The 23,621-nt window shown below is 34.8% G+C and overlaps 1 protein-coding gene across 7 annotated transcripts in view; it reads right to left on the minus strand.

Moving 5' to 3' along the window:
• Positions 1-936: 936 nt before the first annotated feature.
• Positions 937-23,621, minus strand: part of LOC306878748 (TOX high mobility group box family member 2-like) — a 129,161-nt gene continuing 106,476 nt past the window's right edge. For 4 of the 7 annotated variants that reach the window (XM_079431257.1, XM_079431255.1, XM_079431258.1 and 1 more), the window contains 6 exons: positions 21,207-21,440; positions 18,160-18,390; positions 11,061-11,141; positions 6,389-6,775; positions 4,614-4,750; positions 939-3,456 (listed from right to left, as the gene is read on the minus strand). In XM_079431257.1, the coding sequence (XP_079287383.1) occupies positions 3,414-3,456; positions 4,614-4,750; positions 6,389-6,775; positions 11,061-11,141; positions 18,160-18,390; positions 21,207-21,440 (1,113 nt within the window). In that variant the 3' untranslated portion in view covers positions 939-3,413. Of the gene's footprint in view, positions 3,457-4,613; positions 4,751-6,388; positions 6,776-11,060; positions 11,142-18,159; positions 18,391-21,206; positions 21,441-23,621 lie in introns of all 7 variants that reach the window. The other 3 variants (XM_079431261.1, XM_079431260.1, XM_079431259.1) reach the window with 2 other exon arrangements.

Genomic DNA, 23,621 nt, shown 5'->3' on the forward strand with positions numbered 1-23,621 from the left:
GTAGATTTAGTATTCATCAAAATGAATTAAAACAGTGAAATGCAAACTCAGAATATGACGCAAACCTGCAATAATTAAATATGTTAAACAACGTGTCTAATCCCATTTTATCTTTGCTGCTGACCTTTGATGATCCAGTTCAACCATACTAATAAGCCAAAAACGACTTACATAACAATACCTAACAATTGTGCTTCATTGTTTTTTATTGCTGAAGAGTGTTGAACCTTCTTCTCCTGCGTTCTACTGTACAGACGTGAATTTACTCTTCCTTCAGCCTGAGGTTTATTCATTACACTTTTTGGTGTGAAAGGGCTTTTACATTTGCTATGATTAGAACTTATTGTATTAAAAACAATCAAGCCCTGCTCATATTTAAAAAGTAATGCAAAAGTAACGTAACACATTACTTTCCACAAAAAGTAGCTAAGTAACGTAATTCGTTACTTTTTTAGGGAGTAACGCAATATTGTAATGCATTACTTTTAAAAGTAACTTTCCCCAAAACTGATTTTAACACACACCCACACACACACTGTCAGTCCTCTGTCGTGTGTGTCATGTGTTCCTGCCTCTTGTTTCCATATTTGGTTTGTTTCCTGTTTCCTGTCCTTGTTAAATGTAATCATTAGTTTAATTCTTGTCCAGCTGTGTTTGTCTCGTTATCTATGATTTACCTGTGTATTATTAGTCCTGTCTGTTCAGTTAGATTTCGTCTGTTCTACTCGTTACTCCCCGGTGTTTGATGTCTGTGTTTGCCTTGCCCTGCCCTGTCCTGATGTCTAAAGTAAAGACTGTGTTTTGAGTTACGTCCTCGTCTGCGTGTTCCTTGTTCCTCCCTGCTGTGTGCACCGTGACACACTTAAAGGACAAACTCATTGCGGAAGTGATTGATATTAACACCTAGTATACATTTAAAAAATCCCAAACACAAACATCTCATTTAACGTTTTTATTACGGACAAAATGAAACAAAAGGCATAGTGACACAAAATGACCTGGCTGGCAAGGAAAGAAAAATACCAGCATTCAAAAAGTAAAAATAAAAGCAATTGTCATCATCATCATCATAATAAAAAACAAAAAACAAAAAAAACAATAGAATTCAAATATTGTAGTTATAAGCAAAATTGATCTAATTTTGTTCATAAATAGAAACCTGTTAAACATTATTAAATATTAACTGATGGGCAACTTGTTGATAACAATTTTAAAATAATTGCTGACTTTACAAATAGAATAACTACAATTGGCAGGTTTGTACACAAATTAAATGTCTTAGAAGTTATTATTTTTATTCAACTAAAATAGTATGCTACAGTAGAAAAAAAGATTCAAATAAAACGTTTGACTAAATTATAAAATGTATTTAATTTTTTCCCACAAAACTTAAAGATGAGATCAACACAATAGAACATCTAGCAAAAGCTACTAGAAAACTATAGACCCACTGTTGTTTTACTGTGTGCTGTATTATCTCACATTGAGAACATTATAGTTCACCTTTACATGTTATATTGGTGGATTTAACGTCAGTCAAGACCAGGCAAAAGAAATGACCCGGGTTTCAACAGAACTACTGCTTCAGGCTTGAAACAAACTCTATGCAAGCGCACAAATGTGAAATACGGTGCATTGTCTGTGTTGCCACAAGTGGCGATATTAACATAAACCGAAGAGAATCTTGCTGAATAATAAGGATTAATGGCACAAACATTTGGAAACTGCGCTTGCAACGTGTCAGCCAAGTGTTCACATCTGCGTACTTGCGTGAAGTATGTTTCTGGCCTTTGACCTGAATCTGGAACATTTACGCTTCTATACGTCGCATGTAGAACCTGAGAGTAAATCGACAAAGCTGAACAAATCACCTCACAATTTTGGCTGTGAACACTCTTCGTAAAACCATACATTTGCGATCTCAGAGTTATGGAAACCCATTTCTGCCACTGAATAAAAAAAATAATAATTTAGACTTTTTATCTCACAATTCTGACTTTTTTCTTAGAATTGTGTGATAGTATAAACTCGCAAGTTTGTATCTTGCAATTCTGACTTTTTTTTTACCCGCAATTGTGAGTTAATATTGCACAATTCTGACTATTTTCAAGCAATTCTGACTTTTTTTCACAATTGTGAGTTTATATCTCACAATTCTGACTTTCTTCTAGCAACTGTGACTTTGTCTCAGAATTGTATCCATCTCGCAATTCTGAGACAAAAGTTGCAATTATAAGTTTTTATCATGCAATTCTGAGAAAAAAAGTCTGAATTGAGAAATGAAATAAAAAAAAGAATTGTGAAATAAAAAGTCACAATTACCTTTTTTAGTTTTTTATTCAGTGGTGGAAACAGACTTCCATACAGTCATGCAGGAGTCCTGCTTCAAAATAAAAAATGAGGCTCTGATGAATCGGGGAGCCTAAATGGAGAGCCAGGTCATGCAGTCTGTCATGGTTTTTGCCATAGATCTTTTTTTGGGAAATCACACCAGTGAGCACAGATTTTAATGCAAGATTGTGTACGTGTGGAAACACTCTTCTGATATCACCTGCACAGGCTGTTCAGTTACACAACGCACAAATACACTCACACACACTCATTCATACCGGCACGCATTCACAAAATACCATTTAAAATACAAATCAATGAATTATAAGTCATATTAAAGAAGAAAAAATATCTGGACTTCATCTTCCCAATTTGACCCCCAAAAAAGTGATATTTACAATCACACTGTGACAGATCAACAAAGACCTACACGGGTCTTTAAAATTACAAAAAGAAGTTGAATTGATCAATTTTCCCATTTGCGTATTTCTTTTTTCTTGTCTATTTTTTTTGCCTAAAATTCACAGAGCATTAGCTGAACAGCAATGTATCGCCCTCAGAAGAGTATTTTCTCTAAAGTAAAGGACCTGTTGGCCAAAAGAAGCACTATGTTGCAAGCAAGAAATAAATAAAAGTACAACAGCAAAACAAAAAACAAAAAATAAAAAAATAAAAATGAAACCAGAGGGAAAGTAACTGAGAAACTATGAGGAGAGTTTTCCTCTGTTTTAGTTAAAGCTCATTTGCCCTGAGGGCCAGTTTAATGGTAGTTTGCTTTATTTATTTTTTTCCTTTTCGTTTTTGTTATATACATCTTTTTTTGTCGTTTTCTTTTAAGTTTATTCAGAGACAGGGTGAGTGATCTCTGAGGTCTCTGGCACAGAGGCCTGTACATTTTTAAGTGCTTGGCAAAAATGAAAGGATCACTAGTAGTCTTCAGAACGGGTACACACACACATCCTTCTAAAAACGAATGAAAAATGACACTGAGGGAAACTGATGAAAGGTGGGAAGGGTAGAAAGGTGCGGGGGACTCCCTGGTGTTGTTTCTTCTTTTCTCTTTCCGTTCTCCTTGTTTTGCTTCAAGTGAGGTAGAGTGGCTTATCCCTGCCTATCATACTGCCACTGCGAAACAATGAGAAACAAATGAGAGTCAGTAAAACGTTAACGTCTTGCTTTTTTAAAAAAACTCCAAAAGTTCTCTTGAGAAAATTTTCAACTGAAAATGACAATTGTGTCATTATTGACTCACCCTCATGTCACTCCACACCAAAATTCAAACCAATCCATTGAACAAATATAAAGATATTGGGCAAAATGTCTGAGCAACCAAAAAAAAGCCTAAACATCGTAACATCAATCCTAGGGCTGTGATGAAGAAAACGCATATGGAATTGCAGAATCCAGTCATAAAAATGGAATGTACAACACGGAATGTCATGGAATTTGTTTAATTTTGGATGAATAAATCAAAGGAGGGTCAGTACACTTAAATCACGACATGGACTATTGTCTGAGAATATTATTGTGAATTGTTTTTTTTTTGAAAACTGAATAAATCAAGTTATTTTTACTAGAAATTAGTAAAATTAGAAATGCTTTTTTGATTATTAATTAACCATTAAAATGGAACACAGATTTTGCAAAAAAAAAAAAAAAAAACGATGGAATTTGAGAGAAAAATAAAAAATAATTCACAGGGCCCTAAAAATTTACTTTTTGGTAAACTTTTAATAAATTGATGTTAAGCATGTTTAACTATTTAACGGAGTCCAGAAAAATGAAAACTGAAAAAAGAAAGGATATAAAATGGAATTTGAGAAAAAAATAAAAAGGATTACAGTTATCCATAACATTTGTGCACTGTATTCACTCAGTTTTCTTCAGATCTATCATATGAACACTGAAAAACTGCTCATGAGTCATATGGACTGCAGTCATGAAACTTAAGATGATTTATGTCAGAACTTTAGAGCAGTGTGAACATTCAGCTAAATATCTACTTTTGTATTCCACATAAGAAAGAATGTCATACAGGTTTGGAATGACACGAGGTTGAATTAATAATGACAGCATTTTCATTTTTGGGTGTACTAGCCTTTTAACTTTGTTATTGTATGTGTTTTTTTGCATTGCATTGTTATATTACACAATAAATAATTCATGCCACACTGCTCTGAAACCACACATGCTGCCTGCACACGCTCACCAAGTCCCCTGATACTATGACACACGTCTCATGGGACAAGCACAGTTAACATCGTAACAAACACACTGTTTACCTGCAGTGGTTTCCGCCGCATTCCCGGTTGCAGTACTCGCTGTCCCAGTCGGGGTTCTGGCCCGCTGGGTTCGGAGCCCCTGGAGACTGAGACCCCCCCACGCTCTTCTGATACTCGGACTGTAAGTGAGAGAATCCCTGGGAGAAAGAGAACACACACACGGTATATTATTAGCATTTTTAAGAAGTATGCAAACATGTATGCTTGACCAAAGCAATGCAAGTGTGAGGCCCTGATTTACATACAGTACTTAACATATGAAACATACTAAAAATGTAAAGCATGCTATTTAAAAAATTTTAAATGCATTCTAAGAATTAAACCTATAATTTGTTTCTCACTTCTCATTTTCTCACAGCTGATAAAATGTTCGCTTTTATTGCTTCACTGCAGGGAGGTGCTAAACACTGATGGCGCTTTGGAAAATCAGACCTTTTCACTTCACACGGCGTCTTCTGACAAAGACAACACCTCCGAAACAACACATCCTCCACCCCAGTTCTCACTTCATCTCATTTCAACTCACACTGCAACCGCTAGCCGCACGCTTAAGATGACCAGTCCTTTTCCAACTAAATTTGGTAACACGTTCCCAACAAAATTACTTCCTGCTAAAACTCTGATCACCGCTATTACGGTCTTAAACAAAAATCAGGGGATAAATACTGTGTTTCACTGGTTTTCCACATAAATATAAGTTTTTAATAAAAAAAAAAAGAAAAATACACTTTAGATCATGGCAAGTTTGGAACGGAATACTACCATACAGTTTACTGCACACTGCATATATACACTGCATGCTATTTTTTCCAAAATAGTCATTTCACTTGTAGCATCGATAAATGTTACTATGGACATGTTTGGAATATGTGTTATATATTGCACATAAAAAAAACAATGATATGCAATGATAAACATTTCTAAAGTTATATTCACTGCATACTGTGCATTACATACTACAATCTTTTTTTTTCCTATGCAACAATAAACTTTTCTAGGGCTTTTTACAATTAAACACTGTAGTACTGTTTATTTTATTTTTTTTAAAGTAGTATGTGACACACTATGCAACAATAACAGTAAAGAGCCAGACAGTAGTATGCAACCTCATGTTTAAATGAGGAAATGACGTCCAGTTATCATTTCTGGAAAAAACAATGTCATTTGCATTTAGAAAATCAAATGAACACTGGAAATGGAAGGTCAAGTTGAGCGCATTGCATTATAGGATACAGTTGTACAGTTGCAGATTTGTGACCCTGGAGCACAAAAGCAGTCATAAGTAGCACATTTGTAGCAATAGCCAACAATACATTGTAGGGGTCAAAATTATAATTTTTTTATTTTATACCAAAAATAATTAGGATATTAAGTAAAGATCATGCTCCACAAAAATATTTTGTAAATTTCCTACCGTAAATATATCAAAACGTAATTTTTGATTAGTAATATGCATTGCTAAGGACTTCATTTGGACAACTTTAAAGGTTTCAATATTTTGATTTTTTGCACCCTCAGATTCCAGATATTCAAATAGTTGTATCTCGGTCAAATATTGTCCTATCCTAACAAACCATACATCAATGGAAAGCTTATTTACTCAGCTTATGCATGTATACATCTCAATTTAAAAAAAAAAATTGACCCTTATGACTGGTTTTTTTTTTGGTCCAAGGTCACATTTAAGCAAATTTCTATGCACAGTATTCAATGGCAGTGTGCCGTTCCAGTCGCACCCCATAAACACAAGCACGTTTCCCAGCATGCATGCTAACCTGCTGTCCTGGGGGTGGGGAGTGCAGCGGAGCCTGGAGGCCCATCTGGTGAGAGATGATTGGCTGCGACTGGACCTGCTGCATGCGGATTGGCTGGTTGAGGAGGGAGCCCTGGTGCAGAGAGAGCTGCTGGTGGAGGGGAGGGCTGATCTGGAAGGACGCTGGGGGGGAGGCACTGAGCGCGGGCAGCATGGCCGAACGGGGCAGGCCATGTCTGGGAGCCCCTGCTGCGTAGCTCTGGAGGTCCGAGAGAGGGAAGGGGCTGGGGCCCAGATACGGGGAGGAGGGCTGGGGCGGGACGCTGTAAAGGGGGGTGTTGGGGGGCATCATGTGTGATGACGGCTGACTAGACTGGGCGCTTTTGCTCTCCACTGGGTCACTGTAGGTCTGACAGAGAGGAAGACAGAGAACATGCACATCATATTTATGCTAGTGCTGGGCAATGATTAATTGCATCCAAAATAAAAGTTTTTGTTTATGTAACATATGTGCGTGTACTGAGTATATTCATTATGTATATATAAATACACACATATAGTATATATTTTGAAAATATTTACATGTATTTACATGTATACATTTATATTCATTAAATTTGTATTATATATTTAATATATAAACATAACATATTTGCATGTGTGTGTATTTATATATACATAATACATATACACTACTGATACATACACATTACTGAGTAACATTAATTAACTACATGTACTTACTATATGGTTAGTGTTAGGAGTAGGGTTTGGCTTAGGGTTTCTTGCTTGTAATTATTCATAATTTATTGTTATTTTAATAGTAAGTACATGTAACGGGTAACAAGGAGACCTTAAAATAAAGTTTTACCAAACTTTTATTTTGATGTGATTAATCGCGATTAATCATTGCCCAGAACTAATTTATGCATGTTTATATAAATACTAGTATAAAATAGCAGCAGGTGTATGAGTTTAAACACTCTCAGACTTCATATTTCCCACTAATTCTTCTTCTGCTTTAGTCTCAAATACGCTCTTCATCCTCCCAACAAAAAAAGTGCATGAAAAACTCATTCATGACTGAAAAGATGCAACCTCTTTTCAAGCTTAGAGCCGTGAAAACAACATGGATTTGATAGATATAAGTTGATATAATATTGTCATTAAGAATTTAGTAGAATTTGAGGGTGAAATTTACATGGGGTACACTGTAAAAAAAATAATAATAAAGTTTTTTAAGTTTTTTAAGTTCCTGTAAAATAAAATAAATAAAGAAAATATTATATTTCAATCATTGTACTTCAAAATTGCATGTTTAATTCTGTTTCTTTGTAATTAATTGTGAAATTTACTAGCAATTTCTGAGCAAAAATCGTTCCTGTTTTTTTACATTTTCTGTACAAAATTGGCACAGACTCCAAAACTTTAACAATCATGTTTTCCTGCATGATTTGAGAAAAACTTGAACGGAAATGAGATCTCCTAAATCTCTTTTGCTAAATAAAGTATCCTACTGTACTTCTCAGATGTTTCTCCTGAGAAAAAGCATACGTTTAACTAAAACATTTCTGATCAAATGACTCAACTGCATCTATTTTAATTTTTTCTGAGGACATTTAGGAGAAAATGTTGTGAAAATTATGTGGATTTGATAGTTTAGACCAATTCCTTCTATCATATTTTCCTCCTTTTCAATGCATTAGCATATATGAACACATCAGTAAAAGCATATGCCAAAAACAGATTTCGATTAAATATTTAATTATATGCAATGAAGGACGACATTTAAAAAAGGCATCTCAAGCTGTGCTCAGATTTGCCAAGATCCAAAGTCTGCAATCAAAAGCCAGAGATCTCAATCCAATGACTCATTCCCATCTATTTTTATTTCTCCTGGTGAATTTTAAGAGAATCATTTTATTAAATGAAGCATAAATGAGGATTGTCCTTGAGGAGGTAGTGCAACAAACTCATGAAACACATGCAGAAGCATCAGTATTTAGAAGAGTGAGAGGGAAAACTGTCAGCAATCGCACAAAAGCATCTCTCTGTGATTTGTCAAGCTGAGAGCGTGCGCTTACGGCAGAGCATTGTTTCATTACTGTTTTACACGGGAGCATGCATCGCAAATGGCAATATGTATTTCAAATGCCAGTGCGTGATGGCCAGTCGCTCGTGTTCATCAGCTGTCACCTTCATAACGCCTCGTATATATTGAGCAGAATATCTAAACTGATCAACATGAAAAGATCGAGGGACGAATCCGCATTCGCAAAGAAAACGAGCAACACCAAATGGGAAAGCCAGCGCTGTTTGAGCGAGCACATCTGCTTCGGACGTTTTCAAGCATCTCTCTTTAAATGAAACAAGTGGAGATTATCCAGGTCCTGAAAGTACATCATCACGCACAATATGATCGCTTTCAAAAGAGACTGTTATTAATGGTGCCATTAACCGCCTCGTATTTCACACAAACTCTAAACAACATCACAAACGAGAGCTTTACTTTTTATTTTCACCAACTTTACCCATCATGTACTCACTACTAAACCTGTATGAGTTTCTTTCTTCTGCTGAACACAAAAAAAGCTATTTTGAAGACTGTTAGTAACATTTGCTGGTACCCATTGACTTCCATAGCATGAAAAAAAAAAAAACTATGGAAGTCAATGGGTACCAGAAACCATTTGGTTACTAACATTATTCAAAATATAGACTGAAACTCATCCAGGTTTGAAACAAGTTGAGGCTTAGTAAATATGACAGAAGTTCAATTTTTGGGTGGACTGTGCCTTTAAGACTCTTATTATGACTTTAAAAATATAATGTCAGAAAATGTAGTTTTACACAAACACAAACCCATATTTATCTAAAAACTACTAGACAGTAGTGCATCGCATTATAAAATAGCAGCAGGTGCATGAGTTTAAACACTCTCAAACTTCACATTTCCCACCGATTCTTCTCATGCTTTAGTCTCAAATACGCTCTTCATCCCAACAAAAAAGTGCCTAAAAACCTCATTTATAACTAAAAGAGTCACTCTCTTTTCATGAGTGCATGTTTCAAGTTTTGAGCTGTGAAAACGGCGTGGATTTGATATTTTTTCTATCATATTTTCCTCCTTTTCAATGCATGAGAGTATACGAACACATCAATCAAAGCATCTGGCAAAAACAGATTTTGACGAAATATTTAATTATACGCAATGGAGGACGAGAAAGGCGTTTAATAAAAGCCTCCGAGGTTGATGAATACTGTATTCACGGCTTAATCAGCGCTCTTGTTTTGGGCCAAGGTGCTCCGAGAGCGAGGTATGGAAAAGGAGAGAGAGTGTTTAGCATGAAAATGGAATTAGCTTTTTTCAAAAGAGAAACAATGAATGTAAAATTAGTGGTTTGAAATCACTGCGTTTTATTATGCAGATGAACGTATGCGATGAAACGACAGATCGTGCTGATTTCTGCTCATTTGAATCTGTCAAACGGCTTTCGTGAATTTGCCATCGATTTATGGATCGCGCAGGCGATGCAATCTAATAGATTACAACAACAGTTAGTGACCGCAGAAACATGACAGAGATGAATATCACTGACACAATTATGTATAAGGTTTGCACTAATGATGCTATTTTTGGGACTGTATACACAAGCGTGCCAACAGAATGAAGAATGAGCGTCTGAAGGATCAGTTCACACACAAATGAAGAATCTGTCATCATTTATTCACTCTCATGTCACTCAAAACCTGCTTAACTGAGGAGAAAGTTTAAAGAAGGTTCTTTTCTGTGCAAAATCAGTGCATATTGATCATATCTGTCACAGTGTTATTTTTGGATTATGTACATGCTGTTATAGTATTTGAATTTAAATAGCTTTTATTTTAATATTTTCAGATTATATATATATTTTATTATGTGCTATTATCATTTTTATTACTTTTTATATTTCTGTTTATGTTTAATTTATATTCGTTTCAGTTTTTAATCTCAACTCAGTTGCTAAAGCACTTAGTTTAAAAAAAAAAAAAAAATTCAATAAAAAAAAAGTTTTAATAGTTTTAATTATTTAAAAATGTAAAAATAACAACATTGGTCCCAAAAAACAAAACAAAACAAAAGAAAAGAAAGAAAGAAACAAACAAACAAACAAAAAACACCATAATAGTATCATAAAAACGTATAATGAATTATATTATAACTAATAAATACCTGTATATGTCATATGATGGACTGACAATAAGTTATAATAAACAATAGTATAATAAACAATAGTAAATAATGACAAAATCTTCATATTTTGCCTGAACTATCCCTATCATTTTAATACTTCAACATATTTTCTGTTATTTGCTAATGCAACATACTAATGCAACAGTTTTTATCTAATATTTAATTACATTTTTATTAACAACAACAATGTTTAATAGTTTTATTTTTAGTTGACAATAACAACACTGGCCTCAGACAACAACATTAAAGTAGTTTATATGCTCTATATTTCTTATATTAAGTCATATGAAGGCCTGACATGAAAGTGAGTAAATAATGAGAGAGTCTTCATTTTTTGTCTGATATATACACACACAGCAGTACACACGCTTCCCATGAGACTGAGCTGAAATCTTTAGTCTAATGTCCCCCAACATCAGCGCTGACCCACAGACATCACAGACGTGAACCCGGTCGTTACCTTGGAAACCAGGCTGGCTCGGTACGTTGCCAGGGCCTTTAGGTACTCCTTCTTTGCTGCTTCTGTTTTCCGTTTGTATGCCTGCAAGGAGACCAAACACAACTGTGAATAAACACACACACACACACACACACACACGCAATGCTGGAATATGAACAGTTAACCTTTGCTTTGCACCTGGTCAGTGCCATGTCAACAACTTTCAACCCCATGCATCTGAAACACACACGCTAGTTTAGCCTAAATTTACCACCTAAAATCTAGTCCTCAGGTCTTTAGTGTCTCAGTGGAAAAAATACACACACACACACACACAAAATCTTTCTTTTTTTGTGTTTTTATCTTATTTTCCAGTAGGAAAATCAGTGTTATTTCAATATTATTTAATTTATTTATTATTTTAAATATACATCTATATAGTTTTTACACATTTTTATTTAAATTTTGGTTTTAGTTATTTAAGTACATAACATTTTTATTTTATTAAATGTTGCATTTTGCATTGAAAATGATTAATTTTACATATTTTATTTTATAAAACTATATAAATATTTTATTTCAGTTAAAGTGTGTTTTATTTCAAGTGACCAATTATTATTATTATCATTATTATTATTTTCATTTCCAGTTAAAGATTAAATTAACTATAAGAAACCTGGTATAAATTAAACATTTTTAAATCAAGATACATTTACTTGAGAAACAAAATAACATCAGATATTGTCTTGTTGTCTGAAAAAGTGAGTTTAAACCTAACATAAGAAAATATCTGCCAACGCGCTCAAAAAACAAAACAAAAAGTAGTTTTCCATTGGAATTAAGTTTATTTTTCTGAACCCATTGACAGATATTTTTTCTTGTTTTAAGCATAAATACTGAGCAAGAAAAGCAGACAGATTTCTAAGCGTACATCAAAGAAACAGCACAAAAGAAGAGGAAAGAAAAGGCTGGGGGTTGTGGAAGAGAAAGACTGAATTTACTGCAGTCTATGCAAACAAAGTGAATGAAATGCAATGCAGGCTAATGTAATTGCTTGTCAATCATTTCATCATCCCAGAATCACGGTTTCCATTTCTTTTTGGCAACAAGTGCAGCTGATTCCCTGTGAAACTGGGACGGACATCAGAATGATTTCAGCTGATGAGGGGAAACACGCTTTAAAGCGATGACAGCATACGTCACGCTGCTTCCAGACATATCCAGACGACAACGCCAAATCACGAGCCCAGAAACTGAAGGAGAAAAGCAGTGTAACTAAAGATGAATATAGCTGCGGTCCCACAGGAAGAAAAAATACAAATGATATCTCCTGAATATCTCAATTCTGTCTCATAAACAGCACAAACGCTTCCTCGAAATCTCACATCTGTCTCCTCTAGAGTTTAGGATGCTTCTACTTTCAATATAATTTAAATAATATATCCATTTTAGAAGGGACAAGTGCCACATTTTCATGATAATAATATCACAATGCAAAAAATAATACATTTTATGATGTAATTATTTTTACATACATCAATAATACAAGAATATTATAATAAATGCAATGGTTAATCTCTTTAAAACATATATATATATAAAAAAAAGAAAACAAAATTGAATAGAAGTGCAGAGCTGGTCCTTAATGAAGCAGTTATGAAGCTGCTGTAATCAGTAAATAATCATGAACTGGAACGACACATCAATGAAGTGTGCACATATTCATACAACACTCTCAGCAAGCAAACACACGGATAGACTGAGAATACAAACACAATCTGGCCTCAAAACCAATGACCAGCAACAACTGTTAACGCAACAGTACATCTAGCTGTAAACTGGTTTGGTTGACTGTCTTAAAGTAACCCTGCTTTGTTCATTTGCTAAATGTAAAATGCCTCATTCTGCATCATTTATTCATGCTGCAATGCATGCTGGGAAGTCATGAACCTTTAACACTTCAGCAATATTGCTCATTATGAAATTATTAAGACGACTACTAGTATGTTGGGATAAAAATTTGCTGATTCTTTTGGTCTAACATGGGTTTTTATGCAAGTAATCCACATTTCTTAGTATCGGTGACACAAAAGTTACATGAACTAAAGTACAATAAAATAAAATAAAATATATATTTTTTAAAAAGTAGTAAAAAGTGCTTTTTGTAGGATTTACTTTTAAAAAAATCACTCAAATTTTGCAATTTACAAAACAGCAAATGACAAAAAATAATAAAAACTAAATAAAGTAAAAAATTAAATGAAAATAATAAAATCAAATAAAATTAAACGAAATGTTTTGGTGTAGGACTTACTTCAAAATGTTCACATAGAAATGACAAATTATTACAATAAAACAGCAAATAGCACAAAATAATAATAATAAAAATAATAATAACAATGTAAAAAAGTAGTAAAGCAGTAAAAATCACTCAGAAATTGCTAGTAAATGTTTACAGCAAATGACACACAAAAATAATTAAATAAAAAACTAAATAAAGTTAAATGTTGCCCTAGCTTCTTCTCGTAGTTTCTTCTTTTATAGTTGATTTGTGGGGTTTTTTATTATGACATAACTGTTGATCCGTCAGCATGCTTGAACCTTACTCAGAAGTTGATTTAAAGCAACATTTAATCAACACAACAACAAAAAAACAGCCTCAAAACATGAATGCCTTCATGGAGCGTAAGTTTGTGACCCTGTGTGGCGATGGTTAAATATTGAACGAGGTGGCGTCGCTTTTTGTAGTAATGAACTCCAGAGGAGCTCCCAGCAGCTTTGGTTTCAAATTAATTTAACCTCCACTAATGAGTGGCCCTAACAACAGCAGCTCTTAAATAAATTACCATGCCTAAGGATTTCTAATTATTCCAAAGTGAGCGGATTCATTAGCAATTGAAGCCGTCAGAGAGGGAGCAGGTCGCTATGAATTAGGAGCAACGGAGCGTCGTGCCGCTCGCCCCCCGCAGAATTAGCTGTAATTGTACCTTAATGAAATGTTCTTGTTTGATAACCGCTTAATTATGGAAGACAATAACTGGCGAGACCCTCTGACACGAGGAACAGGAGTAGAGCCCGAGGGGAGAGAGAGACATTTCACAGAGAATCAGGACCCAACGCTTCATTTGTGTCTCTGAGTGAATCTGAAGAACGGCTCGACGCGTTCAGGAGGAGAAACAACACACAACGCAGACCGCTCAGAAGAGACAAGCTTCAGAATTAATGAGGCCGACTTGTGACGTTCCCAATGGAGAACAAGAGAACAAGAGAACATTATACGCAAAGACATATGAAGCACAAAAACATGCATGAATCTCATGAAAACCTGCCCAGGTCACGTGACATCTCAAATTTTAATTAATGTAATGCACTTGGTTACCTTTGAGTTTGAGTTTGTTTGTTAATCCTTTGTAAAAAAAAAAAAAAAAAAACACTGGAGTTTAACTATTTTTATTTAAATCAGCATAAATTAAATAAATGCTTCCACACTGAAAAATGATGATTCATTTTGAAATTTGAAATAAATATGAAATTTCGAAAAAACGAAAGACTGACTTTTGATGTTAAACACTCCAATATCTTTATTTAATTTAATTTACAACTTACAATCATTTTTCCAGTGGATGATATATAAATACTACTTTTGATACTTTTAATAACATTTAAATAATATACATTTACAGTAATGAGAATTTGGTGGAGAAATGTGCAAAATTTTCATGATTTATTTATTTTTATTTTCTTACTTTTTAATGAAATATGAAGTGTGGGATATGTGTGAAATATATCTGGACAATATCTAAAAATGACAATAATTAGAAATGATATTAAAATAAGATACAATAATAAATCAAATAAAATACTAAATTTAAAAGTTAAAAATATCTAAAAATAATTATAAATAATATTAAAATAATAAGATAAAATAATGAATAAAATACTTAAGATTAAAAATCTAAATAACATTAAAATGTTTAATAAAATAAAATGAAATAAAAGCTATACAAAGACATAAGAAGATGTTTGTTTGTATGTCTATCTAGTAGTTCAGACCCTGTCCTTAATGAAGGTGTGACTGGAGTTCTGGAGCTTCTCTAACCAGTAAATAAATGTTAGGGAACGAGGGCTTATTGCCTGCGGTTGAGAGGGCGGCTGGAATTATGCCTGTTCAGCCACCGCGGTTCTCCATCATTTAACATATTCATCATTCACATGACTGACAGGTCAGGGCCATCACTAAAAGAAATGACAGTCATCTATTGGAGCAGAGGCCTATCAATCATCCACTAATGGCCCTATCAGAGCAGCTCTTCTGCAGCACGACTCTTCACACAATACTGCGCTCGGAGGACGGGAAACACAACGTTGCACTTGTTTTCCTAGATTATGAGCCCTAAAGCTCATCGAATATGGCCTTAGAATAAAAAAAATGTAATGTCACATTTACTTTGAAAAAATGTTAATTCACATAATTCACATTCAATTCAAAATTAAATAAAAATAATACAATTAAAATGCACCGATAAAAATGATTTTGTAGTGAAGTAAATACTACAGAAAAATAATAGTAATTTCTACATTAATTTAGTTCGAAAAAGAGTAAATTCAATACTAGTACCCAATTTAAGCTTGTAGAAATTAAAGTTTGAAATTATAAGTATATTTACTAGGAATTGTTTGTTATTTTTGCAAAGATTGTTTAAGTAAATATCAAAGCCATGATCCCATTGTTCCCACTTGGGCATGAATAATGAATTTTGTTGTTTTCGATATGTATTTACACTGTTTTGTGATTGTTTTTGTTGTTAGGTTAAGTAACTTGCTGTTTTGTGACATCTGGATTTCATTTTTGACTCAAAATGACCCATTCCTACTCAAACACTATTCACTGATTGTCACCGCTATTTTGTATCATGTGCCAAGTATTCAGGTCTCAGGCATTCGGTTAATAACTATATTGGGTCAACATATTACCTTAAAGAGGATAATGAGCTGTCTTCTTGCTTTCATATGTGATTGTAAGTGTAACACATGCTTTATTGGAATTTTTTTCAGTGCTATGTTGTTTGAGTAAAGTTTACAAACTGTGACTGAGTGAAATGCACTCGAGTATTGCAGGGTAAAATTAAAATAATTAAGTAGAAATTACTCATCAAACTCTAACTGGCCACATTAACTGAGATGAGTAGATTTTACTTAATTCCATACTTAAATTTTACTTAAAAAATAAGCGTGCAAATTAAAGTAAAAATAAAATTAAAGTTTCAGTGTGTTTCTAGCATACGATTTTGAAACTGTTTCACTCAAAAATTTAAAGTAAATTTGACAAATTACTATAAAGCAGAAAATGACAAATAAAAAAGTAATAAATAAATAAAAAATTAAATAAAACAGAATAAAATATATTAAATAAAATAATTTTGCCCAGCTTTCATTGATTATAAACATTAAAACTGACTGAATATTCCTATATAAAAAAGTATAAAGTATAAAAATTTGAATCCATTTTCACTCCCAAATGAAAAAAATGATATATATATATATATATATATATAAAGTATTTTTAGTGTAGGATTTACTTAATTTTTTTATTGTCAGAAATTGCCAGTAAATTTAAAAAAAAATTACAATGAAACAGCAAAAGACACAAAATAAAAAAAATTATATAAACTAATGTTGCCCTAGCTTGATTACAAGTAAAATGTAAAGAAACATTAAAGAAAAAAAATGTTGTGGGATTTACTTTGAATCCATTTTCACTAAGAAATAGCGAGGAAATTTCACAAATAATTACAATAAAATGACAAGTAACACTTAATGAAATTTAACGTTTTGAAGTAGACTAAAATCGTATTTTCTTGTAAAACGTACTCCAATATTCTTTATGTATTAACAGTATAGGAATCGTGCCCTCTTGACTGATCTGAAAACACATCTCACACATACATATTGGACAAACAGAGTTTTGAGCAGCCTCACGCAAACACATGCTGTCTAAGTAGGCAGCTCACTAGGGATTGAAACAGAGCCAAACGTGCACCGAAAGCAGAACTTTCTACACGTCAGTAGCAGGTGATGATCTCAGCGAAAGATGACATAACCAGTGCTAATCAGCGAATTAAACACACCTCAGGGACACGGTCCTCATGACCTCATACAGAACAGATGTGTGCGGAGTCGAGTCACAGAGGAACCATCCCAAAAGTCACCTTGTTCTCCCAGATAAATAAAAATGACAAACAGACAGCAAGGACGAGCTTTATTATGCTAGGAAACAAACCAAACGGAGCCTAGATGTTTCTTCCAGCTGCCGAAGGGTTAAAATGCACAAACAATAAGATTTGGGAGAGCAGATGTCCTTGAGCGGAATTGAAGGGCGCCGGGTGATGTCTAATCTCGTATTCTCAGCATGATCGAATCACCAGGCAACAGATATAAATAAAAAGAGCCCGGGAAATGAGGAATTCACATTCAAGGGTGTCAGCGGCAAAATGAAGATTCATGGTGAAGAGGGGAGAGTGAAGGAGGCAAAAATTAACTGCAAATAAAAGGACACAGCAGCTCTCAGAAGAAGAAGAAAGGCGAGCGAGAGAAATATCAGTCGGTGAGGGTGAACGCGCCGCACTCTGTCACCGAGGCAGGTGCTCTTATTTGACATGCAATCGCAGCCGTGTGTTATGGAGGATATGCTAAAAATACAGCGGCCCTCACACACACACACACACACACACACACGCTTCAGTCGAGCTTACTGTATACAAAGCTCATTACTGACACAAATACAAACACATGTTCCCATGCACATCAATACATACTAAAGAATTACTCATCTATCTATCTATCTATCTATCTATCTATCTATCTATCTATCTATCTATCTATCTATCTATCTATCTATCTATCTATCTATCTATCTATCTATCTATCTATCTATCTATCTATCTATCTATCTATCTATCTATCTATCTATCTATCCACCCAACCATCCAACAATCTGTCCATCCAATCCTTCCATAATTTTGTTTCGATCTACAAACATCTCAGACCAAGCTGGTACTTTAATGAAATGCTGAATAACTGAGACTCCTGAGCAATAAAAGCAACTTCTGAATCCACTCACTTGTTTCTGTTCCTCTCCCAGACTGTCCCACATGGAGGCCACGATCTTGGAGACGTCTCCGAAGGTGGCGTTGGGGTTTTGGCCCTTGATGGCGGCTTGAGTGTCCCTGAAGAAGAGTGCGTAGGCTGAGACGGGCTTCTGCGGCTCGTTGGGGTCCTTCTTCTTCTTCTTCTTCTGAGGTTTGGGCTTGGGCTTCATCATGTCAGAGGAGGGTCGCTTCTCTCCTGTGATCTGAAGGCGAAGAAAGAGAAATTAAATGAGTGAAGGTGCATTTATTTGCCTCAACAAGACATGCAATTCAACAAATACGTTTCACATTGTGACTACAAATCAGCGCTGGAAGTCATTCTAGTTCACAGCAGAGTATGAAAATGAAATATTAAATGCATGTGTAGTTTGTTGATATCTAAGAGTTCTTCGAGTGCGTCTACACCCACAGCCTGCGTCTCCCAACATGCACTGCTGTTCCAGTCATATGCATGTTTGGCTATGCAAATGTGGGTTGTCTTTTATCTGCAAACATCATGAAATAAAAATGGGATGTACTGAATTCCAGAATGCTTTCAGTCAAGCGACAGCGCCGTAATCTGCTCTGACAGCTCACGGACTCTCTTCAGAGCTCTGAAACATTGCGGCTGAAATTGATTTCTTAATGCAGAGAGTCCAGCAGACATGTTAATATCCCATTTGAATCAGTGCTGCATCATCTCATGTCTGATGTGCACTAATACGCATTTCTTCATCTAAAACCGCTGTGCATTTAAAACCAAGAAATACAATTGCATTATTTAAACCGGTGGAAATGAGGATAGAAAGAGTGGTGGTAAGAAACAAAGGAACACTACATCTTTGTCTTTAACAGGGCTGAAAACACAGAAGAGTTAAAGCAAACGAGTGAAAGAGGTTTCTAGGGCAGAACTTGATGGTTAGATAACATCATTCTCTCTCATCAGCATTTTCAATGTAGCAAAAAAAAAAAAAAAACTAATTTGAAGAGAGGAAATGTAGCATGAAAGGCTGGCTGATGCTCCATTAATACAGACCGCTGTATAATCTCCATACACGTCTGACTTTACATGTGATTTACATGATCATCATCATATAAAACTATATTAGAGTCGTTAACCAGAGTCAAAATGTGTCCTAAAGTCAACATTAAATTAAAAACGCTATTTACTCTCTTAAAAGATGCGGCTTAGACCAGGATTATAGTTAACTAAAACTGAAACTCAAAAAAATAAAATAAATTAATTAAATTAAAATTAAAATAAAATGTTAACTGATATGAAATATACATGCCAAGACAACATTTTTATTTTTATTTAGTTTAATATTATATACTAAAATAACTAAAACTGAAATAAACATTTGTAAACACTATATAAACATGTAAAATAAATACTAAAAATGACAAAACACACAACAAAATGACTAAAACTTTAACTAAAATTTAAATGAAAATGGAAAATACAAACTAATTCAAAATATTAATACACACATATGCCATCTATGAGCGCACGGCACATTCCAGAGGAAAATGAAAAGCAGGATGGATGTGTTTGTGTTGGTGTTTAAATACATTAGCGTGCATTGGTATGTGTCAATGAGCAGAATTGTATTCACAAGCATTTCCAGTAAAAGACATACCAATGGGAATGAAATGTGCTAATTGTTTCTGTTGTCCAGACGGCGTTATTATTAAAATCCACCAGGATTTCAGGCTGACTGAAACACTTCTTTAGCTAGTTTGACTGGCTTTTTGAATCTACCAGGACCAGGTATAATTGCACCGGACTTTGTGCTGTATTAGGCCAGACTCTTCCATAAGCCCGCTGAAGAACAATGTAATTTAAACATCATGTAAGTTAATTCACTCTTTGTGTTCTCCAATCCAATTAAGCATGCAGCGTCGCGATAATGAGGGATTTCGAGCTGCCTGCGCATTACATGCAACATTCAAATTAAATTCAAACTGACACTTCCAATAAAAGGAGAGGATGACGGACAAGCAGGAGTAATTGGTTTTCTGGGACAATGAAAATGAAAAGAGGAATAGAGAGGGAGAGAGAGAGAGAGAGAAACAGAGTAATGTTTTTGCCAACAAATCACAGGGAACAAAAGACGTCAAGATGTGAAGTTAAAATGCAGAGATTTGTAAACACTATTGAGACACACGGAAAATCGTTTGCTTTTAAATAAAGAGGGGAAATTATTCTCAAAGCTCTCGTCTGCTGTTTATGCTCCTCTATAGAGCGCAATAGACTCCGGATTCTGGAAGTAAAAATCACATTCATTATTTTTCATAGAGGAACAGATTTTTAACGATAACGTATAAACCTTTCAAGAGAGACCTGCTATGAGATCACTGATGATATATGGTCCTGTAGCCAATGTGATTTCAACTTTGCTTGTGTTCAATAGCCAAATTCCTAGTGACTAACCATCCTGCCTGTAACTCTGATGAGAAAAATCCACCAATCAGGGAAGCTTTAGTTACCATAGAAACGGAAATAATGGTGAAAGAGCTACTGTATAGAGATTAAAGACTGCTCACCAAGGCTGCATTTATTTGATTAAAAATACAGTAAAAACAGCAAAATTGAAAAATATTTTTAACATTTAAAATAGCTGTGAATATCTATTAAAATACAATTTATTCCTGTGATCGAAGATGAATTTTCTGCATCATTACAGCAGTCGTCAGTGTCACATGATCCTTCAGAAATCATTCTAATATGCTGATTTGCTGCTCAGGAAACATTTCTGATTATTATCAGATTATTATTATGAACAAATATGAATTAACAATGAAGAACAATATTATATTTATAAATCAACATCAACTTTAATGAATAAATGCTGTAAAAGTGTTGTTTTCTTAGTTCATGATACCAAATGCATCAACAAATGCTTCTGTAAAGTGTAATCAAGATCTCATCTAAGGAGAAAACGCTCTCTGTTGTGCTGCATTCTACTGTTAAATATCATGCAGTTTCATACTGATCGGCCTGTAAAACGCCAGCGCTTCGTTGTTCTCGTTCTTGTACCTTTGAGTGGTACTTTGCTTCCTCTTCCTGGGCGGAGCTTGAGGGGGAGGGCGTGGCTGACTGACTTCCTGACGATGATGGGGAACCGTGTGTAAAGGAGCCTTGGCCAATCTGAGAGCTGAGCTGGGACAGGGCGCTCATGGGGTGGGGCAGTATCCGAGCAGATGGGTTTAGCATGGGGCTGTGGTGGGCACGGGGGTAATGACTGCCCACTTGCCCCGCAAACATCGGCATCTAGGGTGAGAGAAGAAGACCAGACTTTACTAGGAGGAATTTTGAAGAGAAATAACCAATTGAGGTCAATCTACAAAGACACTAGTTTCTTCCCTCACCCTTTGAAGCGGCTGTATGATTACCTAGTTTAGTCAATTCTATAATGACTTTTACACTACAAAGTGGATCTTTTATCAAACGATATACGTTCACTCAAACACGTACTGTACAAAGCTGTGCCAAATCACAATGCATGTGAACCCTGGGGTTTTGAAAGTGTCCTTTATAGTTTCAAACTGACTTATATCATAAACAGAATTAGAGAGAGATCTAGATAGATAAGCGTCATTTACAGTAAGTCATCAACCACACTTCTCTCAGCATGAATTTCAAAGCTACTACAGAAAGCCACAACGCCATTGGTGCTCGACCCGGAAGAATCCCAGAGCAACCACAATAGTGACTTGACAACTAAAAACAACAGTAAGAATTCACCACATGATACATTCACATGAGCTAAATAAACCATATATGAAGAAACAGTTATGAAAATTACCATATATAAAGCAAATACCACTTATATGCACAGAAGTGCAATTTGCACGGGGTGATTAGTGCATTTCAGTGCATTTAGCACCTGGTTAACTTTTCTGCACTAAAATACAATGCAACTCCTTATTTTACATACATTAGTATTACCATATATACAGTAAAGCAAACAACCCATTTATATACAGTATATAGGAGAAAATTTGCTAAGAAGTGCATTTGCACGACGCAGTTTTCCATCTTGCAATTGTGCATAACTATTTAGCACCAGTCAAACTTGATAGGTGTTTAGTTAATAAAATGCACATCGATGCAACTCTTATTTTCCACTCATAAAAATTATCTACAGTATTTACAGTAAAGCAAATTCCATTTGTATATGCAGAATGTAGCTGAAATGCAATTTGCACAGGTCGATTCTAGTGTATTTTAGTGCATTTAGCACCAAAATGCAATGCAACTCTTTATTTTACATACATTATGTAGTATTATCATATATACAGTAAAGCAAATTCCACTTGTGTATACCAAAGGGAATTTACTAAGAATGAATTGTGGACAAAATGTAATTTGCATGGCACAATTCTATATGAATTTCAGCACATTTAGCACCTTCTTAAATATTTTGCAATGAAATGCAATGTAACTCCTTATTTTACATGCATTAATATTATACACAGTAAAGCAAATAAGAGAATTTATTTGCATGGCACAATTCTCAATCTTGCAAATGTCCATCACTATTTTAGCACCTGTTGTGGGTGTTTAGTTAATTAGACACAGGTTTTTGCAATGCTGAAATTCCATGCACCCCGTTATACATACATGTGTACCTTTCTACCACAAGCATAAAGAAAAAAAGACACAGACACTCTTTGGTGAAGCCAGGCATTGCTAAATCAGTTAATTGGCTAAAAATGCAACAATTCTCGTTTCTCTCAAATCCTCTCGAACTAAGCATCTGTAACTCGTGTATTTTAATATTTCACCATGTTTCATTTCCATCGCCGCTCTTCAAAAAGCATCTCATCAGGAGACGTGAGCGGATGTCGACGGCAGGACTGCGAACGGATGTATTAATTTACACATAAATAGGAATACTTAGCCAACCATGAATCAAAAAGAAATAGAAATAGAGAGAGAAAGTTGATGAACTAGCATTTATTAGAGGCATGCAACATTCACGAGTTGAGCTGAATTAAACATTACGAATCAACTGTGTGCTTTTAAGATGATTAATGAAGTCGGAGAGGTCTGGGCCGAGCGGCTCTTGGTAAACATTACCGTAACGGCTGTGATCTTAGCGAGAGCTTGTAATAGCGCTAATTAACCTCTCAAGACTTGCTAATAGATGAAATTTAAAATGAAAGAGCAAGAAAAATGCATGAAGTTCACAAAATGCACAGCTTTTTGTTAATGCAGATGAATTAGCCTATTATCTACAGGACATCCTACTATGCGTCGGTACAAAAGCAGACCTGAAACAAAGGCTTTCCTCATTTAGACGTTTCAGATCTCCAATACTTAACAGCCCCTCCAAAAGCAGCCCAAACACAACCTCCAACCTCAAATCAAATTTTAGCAACACCATTAGTTCAATTTTCAAATGTAGCGAAGTAGCTTTAATGTTGGCGAGAGAGGGAGAGAGAATCC

This window comes from Barbus barbus (assembly GCF_936440315.1).
Source record: "Barbus barbus genome assembly, chromosome: 13".
Lineage (NCBI taxonomy): Eukaryota > Metazoa > Chordata > Actinopteri > Cypriniformes > Cyprinidae > Barbus > Barbus barbus.